This window comes from Otolemur garnettii, unplaced genomic scaffold (genome assembly GCF_000181295.1).
Source record: "Otolemur garnettii isolate 467f Iridium unplaced genomic scaffold, OtoGar3 scaffold00313, whole genome shotgun sequence".
In the NCBI taxonomy this organism is placed as follows: Eukaryota; Metazoa; Chordata; class Mammalia; order Primates; family Galagidae; genus Otolemur; species Otolemur garnettii.
This window is the reverse complement of record NW_003852708.1, coordinates 355671-362093: the sequence shown is the minus strand read 5'-3', so window position 1 is coordinate 362093 and position 6423 is coordinate 355671. Positions and strand designations below refer to the sequence as shown.

Sequence of the window (6423 nt, the reverse complement as noted above, 5' to 3'; positions counted from 1 at the left end):
TAATCTGATTTTCTCTTGTTGTGGTCATTCTTATTTCAGCAGGTTGCCTATGCCCTTGGGTACAATTTGTGACTAGATAGTTAATCCAGACAAAATTTGAACTTAAGACATTTCCATAACCATCACTATGCCATCTTTCTTCCTCATAATGGCACAGAACAGGCTTATATTTTGAAAAATGAATTTTTATCATGACAGTTCTGATGGATCTCTGAGGGTGAGCAAAACTTTTCCTTTTCTAGTAATGCTATTTTTGTATTAAGAATCTGGATATTTGGGGTGTAGCTCCTATATTGCTAAGCAGCTCTGGGACTTGAGTTAAGTCACAACATTTCTACAGATAGATCAGATCATCTCAGAGGTCTCTTTTTCCTCCAAAAATTCTACTAAACTACTAACACATGCTGTGGCCTCGTGGCCCTTATCTCTTGGCAACATTTATACATTTTCTGCATGTTATCAACTGTGAGGCAACAAAGTTTCTATCTTTTCCCATAGAGGAGACTGACACCCACAGGGGACAATGCATTTGCCAGTTAAGCCTTTTAGTTTTTAGTTCACCCTTGGTGACTCAATATACAAGACAATCCCTCTGATCAAGTCATGACTTAGTTTTATCATTTCACACAACTCCCCAATTCACTTCTTCTCTCCCACATTAACATTGTGAAACTACTATGTTCTGACAGGTCTTGACTGCCTCCTTGATTTGGAGGAGGTTGGAATGTGTTCTTCAGGAGGCCTTCTCCCAGAGTGTCAATACTCCCCTGGCCTGCTAGCTGTGAATCAGACAACTGGCTCAGGATTTGGGCACAGGGAAGTCTGCACTGGTACAGCTTCTGTGTGTGAATTTTGGCAAATGCCAGGACTTCTCTGAGCCCCGTTGCCGTATACGTAAGATGGAAGACCTGCATATACTTCAGAGCACTGTGAATGCACATGTGTGTTCACTTTGTTTGATGTACTTCCAGTTATAGAAATAGGTAAGTTCCTTTCTCTGTGATGGCAAGAGGGCTGGCAGTTGAGTTTATAGCTGCTCTGTTCCCCAAACCTGGATGAATTCTAATTATAATAAACCGATTCTTCTTTTTCAAATGAAGGCTAGAATAAATGAATGTTTGAGCCAAGAAAGCCCCTGGAGGCTTTCAGGGACATCTGAAGCAGTCTGAGATTATCTTGTTTCCCTAGATGGTCCTCCGACTTCAGTCCTCAACCCTGCTAAGTCATAGTTTGCTTTATTCCATCTGTGTCAAAGCAGAGGATTGTCTGGTCACCTTTGCAGGCTTCTGACAATGCTCCTAAGAGGTTATGTGGGGTGTCCTTCATCATGCCTTTATATTACCCTAGTCCTGCCTCTACCATGGCCATGTACCATTCTAACAACCTGTTTCTCAATGTGTTCATTATTGCACATCCATGAATATTAATTAAGAAACATCTGTGTGGCTCGGCACCTGTAGCTTAGCGGCTAAGGTGCCAGCCACTTACACCGGAGCTGGCAGGTTCAAACCCACCCTGAGCCTGCCAAACAGCAATGACAACTACAACCAAAAAATAGCCAAGTGCTGTTGCAGGCACCTGTAGTCCCAGCTACTTGGGAGGCTGAGGCAAGAGAATCACTTAAGCCCAAGAGTTTGAGATTGCTGTGAGCTGTGATGCCATGGCACTCTACCTAGGGCGACATACTGAGACTCTGTCTCAAAAAAAAAGAAAAAAGAAAGAAATTGCTGTGTATCGGGCATTGGGCTAGGTAACACAATTTCCCATTGTGTTTACTGCTGGGTCACAGTATTCATCAATACTGACTTGAATTCATCAAGACCCAGTAGTAAACACAATGGGAAATCGTAGTGCCACAGATTTGTAATCTAGTGGAGTGGGACAGGTAGCAAACCTAAGAAATAAGTAGTGTGTTTGTTGCAAGCTGATAAGTACTGTGTCTCAGGAAAGAAAGAGAAAGGATCTGTAAGAATTTCCAATATTATGTAACACTATGAGGGAGGGGCTCCGTTAGAAGGTGGCTTTTGAAAACTGATCTGCAGTAGCTGGCAAAGGGGCACTGTGGAGATTCTATGGGAAAAGCATGGGGAGTATGGGAAACAGCAACTGCAAGTCTTGTATGAAGACAATAGGAATGTTGGACAGTGGAGTGATAGGACCACATTACTTCTTACTTTAATCCTCTGATTGCTTTTGTGGGGTAAGGGAAAATTACCCCTTTGCCTTCTCTTTTTTTTTTTTTTTTGAGACAGAGTCTCACATTGTCACCCTTGGTAGAGTGCCATGGCGTCATAGCTCACAGCAACCTCTAACTCTTGGGCTTAAACAATTCTCTTGCCTCAGCCTCCCAAGTAGCTGGGACTGCAGGCAGCCTCCACAACACCCAGCTATTTTTAGAGATGGGTTCTTGCTCTGGCTGGTCTCAAACCTATGAGCTCAGGCAATCCAACCGTCTCAGCCTCCCAGGTGTAAGCCACCACACCTGGGATTACAGATGTAAGCCACCACACCCAGCCCTCCCCTTTGCCCTCTGAAGGTTCTCTAAAAATAAGCTGACAAAAAACAGATTAATAGGACAAAAGGTGTCCAAATTTATTTGATCGTAGTTTTAGATGACATGGGAGCTTTTAGCATGAAGACTCAAAGATGCTGGGGAAACTGCCCATGTTTATACTTAGATTCTACAAAGAATGGATAGCCATGCAGAAATGTGTCTGTAAGAAGGTCATGATCTAATGCTGATAGACTGAGTGGGAAGACCTAGCAAAGCCTGTCTGTCTAGATCCTTCTTGGCTTCTCTGGGCAGCAGCCTTCCTCCTGGGTATGGAGCAGGGGGCTCTCTGGGATGGGGGTCTTATGACCTTAATTCAAATGATGTAAGTCACATGATTTCTTTACGGCCACATTTTGCACAGAAAGGAATGGAAAGTTAGAGTAATGTGTTTATTCTAACTTGATGGCTGGCTTTGGGGAAAAGGCACTCTGGTTTCTATGACTCTCCTTAAGGAAGAAGGATTCTAGTTTCTATGGTTAGGTTTGGGGGAAAATGAGGGGCCCTAGACCCAGAGGGCAGGAGGGCAGGAGAAAGTCAGGAAGAAACTTCTGCTCTGAGGATTTCATTTTGGGGATATCATTTTTTGAGCCCCAACACTTAATTGAGAATACTTGGAAAGGGAGCAAGGGAGCTTCCTGGGGAGACAACTTAGGATTCTAGATCAAAATTCAGATGATACATGATGGCAGGATGGGCCATATTGGTAGTAGGAGATGTGGTTTGAGAAGTGATAAGACTGTAGATAATTTAATGACAAAGCAAAAATGTACTGATGATTTGAGAGGGCACAATTTTGAAGCCTGTGCAGTATTCATCACATGAAACTACTCTCTAGCTGACTAACATGTCATCACTAAACATCAGAAATATTTCATTTTTATTTCATCAATCCAGAAATTGCTACTATAAGGAATGTTTCAATTAGAAAAATAAACAGTGCTAAAGATTTTGCATGACGTCCATTTTTCCCCCAGACTATGCATGTCCCTCAGGTTTTTTTTTTTTTTAATCATACATTTCAAATTGGTCTGCAGGTAGGTAATGTAGTACCATCCATGGGTGGATGCTTTTGAGAACAATGGATGCACAATTTATTTTTATTTATTTTTATTTTATTTTTGAGACAGAGTCTCACTATGTCACCCCTGGTAGAGTGCCATGGCAACACAGCTCACAGAAACCTCAAACTCTTGGACTACAGGCACCTGACACAATGTCCCGGCTATTTTGTTGTTGTTGTTGTTGTCATTGTTGTTTGGCAGGCCCCGGGAAGGGTTTGAACACGCCAGCCTGGGTGTATGTGTCTGGAGTCTTAGCCGCTAAGCTACAGGAGCTGAACCCACAATTTAATTTTAATGTTCATTATCTGGTGTAATTGCTTTATGTCTAATGCTCTGTGCCCTTCTTCCCACCCATAGGTGACCTTTTTGCCCCATCCTGATGATGGGAACAGTCAATGTAAGTTACCCAGAAGTCTTTGTGCTCCTGGGCTTCTCTGATCGACCCTTACTAGAACCCGTGCTCTTTATAGTTGTCTCAGGTTTTTATGTGGTGTCTATCTTGGGCAATGGTGTCATCATCCTGGTGTCCTGCATGGATGTGAGTCTCCACACACCTATGTACTTTTTTCTTGTCAACCTCTCCTTCCTGGACATTAGCTTTAGCACAAGCATTATCCCACAACTCCTAGTCAACCTCTGGGGACCACAGAAAACGATAAGCTATGGTGGGTGTGTGGTCCAGTTCTATATCTCCCATTGGCTGGGGGCAACTGAGTGTGTCCTGCTGGCTGTCATGTCCTATGACCGCTATGCTGCCATCTGCAGGCCACTCCACTACACTGCCATCATGCATCCAGAGCTGTGCCTTAGGCTGGCAGTCACCTCGTGGCTAGGGGGTCTGACCACCAGCATGGTGGGCTCCACACTCACCATTCTCCTACCACTGTGTGGGAACAATCGCATCGACCATTTCTTTTGTGAAATGCCCCTCATTATGCAACTGGCTTGCGTGGACACCAGCCTCAATGAGATGGAGATGTACCTGGCCAGCTTTATCTTTGTTGTCTTGCCTCTGGGGCTCATCCTGGTCTCCTACAGCCAGATTGCCCGGGCTGTGTTGAAGATCAGGTCAGCAGAAGGGAGGAGAAAGGCATTCAACACCTGCTCTTCCCACGTGGCAGTTGTGTCCCTGTTTTATGGGAGCATCATCTTCATGTATCTTCAGCCAGCCAAGAGCAACTCTCACGAGCAGGGCAAGTTCATAGCTCTCTTTTACACTGTAGTCACTCCTATGCTGAATCCACTTATTTACACGCTAAGGAATAAAGATGTGAAGAATGCTCTCAGGCATATTGTATTAGAGAACTGCTGTCGCTTTACAAGGAAATGGGGACAAACTCAAAGACTCTAGTCATTTCTGAGGAGGAAAAACAAGTTTAAATATATCAGAACTGATATTGGAGGGCAGACTACTTGGAAAGTCTTTTTAGAAATGACAATATTAGAAATTTAGAAGTAACAGAATTTTAGAAATAACAATATTATAAAATATTGTTTGAGCTCGTTAGGTGGAAATCCAACATGAGTATACTCATACACTATTTTTAGACCAACATGAGAAGAGAAAATACATTCTGTTTTTATTTTTAGCTAATTATCAAATTATTTTGTTAAATAGTGTTTACTGTTACATGTGTTGATTATCATCTTGTTTTGTTCATTATTTATATTATTATACAGGCTTGGTGCCTGTGGCTCAAGTGGCTAAGGTGGCAGGTTGGAATCCAGCCCAGGCCCGCCAAACAACAATGATGGCTGCAACCAAAAAATAGCCGGGCATTGTGGTGGGTGCCTGTGGTCCCAGCTACTTGGGAGGCTGAGGCAGGAGACTCACTTGAGCCCAGGAGTTGAAGTTGCTGTGAGCTTTGATGCCACAGCACTCTACCCAGGGGGACAGTTTGAGGCTCTGTCTCAAAAAAAAAAAGTTATTATACAGTTGCTCCTCAATATTCAAAGGGGATTGGTTCCAATAGACATCTATAAAGTCCTTTATATAAAATAGCATAATATTTGCAAATCATCTATGCAGATCCATCCATATACTTTAAATCATCCTTAGATTGCTCATAATATCTAAAAAATGAAAGGTATACTTGTTTCATTATTTTTATATTTTTTTGTATATTTTTTTCTTATTTGTGAACTACAATTAGTTGAATTCATGGATAAGGAATCCTCACATTCAAAGGAATGATTTTATACATGTGTTCTATATATGTTAATTTTCTATAATAATGCCTGTCATTGAGGATACCTAATCTATATGGAATCTTTTACCTTTTTTCTAATATTCGTAAAGACTCAGTGAGGTGGATATTATTAACCTCACAAAGTTTAGGTAATTACAGAGCTATTAGAGGTTTGAACAGAGATTTAAGCCTATATCTATCTATAGATGTGTTTATCATTTTACCTATAACCCCTTGTGGTATAATAAGAAATAACTATTTGTTCTTTGTCCCAGTTCCTGTCACCCTTGTAATTCTTGAGAGATTGGGGTAATAGGAACATCTTTTGTTATTAACAATAAGGCCATTTCAAACACACCTGAGTTTATACTAATAAGGTAATACTTGGTGGGTCCCTAGACAGCTTCAGTAAGGGAATTTGTTGCCAAAGGAACCAACCATGTGACTTTCAGTTCCACCCCTGGACTTCCAGAGAGGAGAGAGAAGCTAAAGATTGAGTTCAATTACAAAAGGTCAGTGACTTAATCAGTTGACTAGGTACCTCTAAATGATGGAGTTCAGAGAGCTTCTGGGTTGGGCAACACATCCAGGTGCCAAGAGGGTGTTGCACCCCAGACTC

General features: G+C 42.0%; 1 protein-coding gene across 1 annotated transcript; it reads left to right on the top strand.

Moving 5' to 3' along the window:
* The first annotated feature begins 3978 nt into the window (after nucleotides 1–3978).
* On the top strand, nucleotides 3979–5037 carry LOC100946381 (olfactory receptor 2C3). Its single transcript, XM_003803480.2, has one exon. The coding sequence runs from the start codon at nucleotides 3995–3997 to the stop codon at nucleotides 4964–4966; it is 972 nt and encodes a 323-aa protein (XP_003803528.1). The 5' UTR covers nucleotides 3979–3994; the 3' UTR covers nucleotides 4967–5037.
* Nucleotides 5038–6423: the final 1386 nt, after the last annotated feature.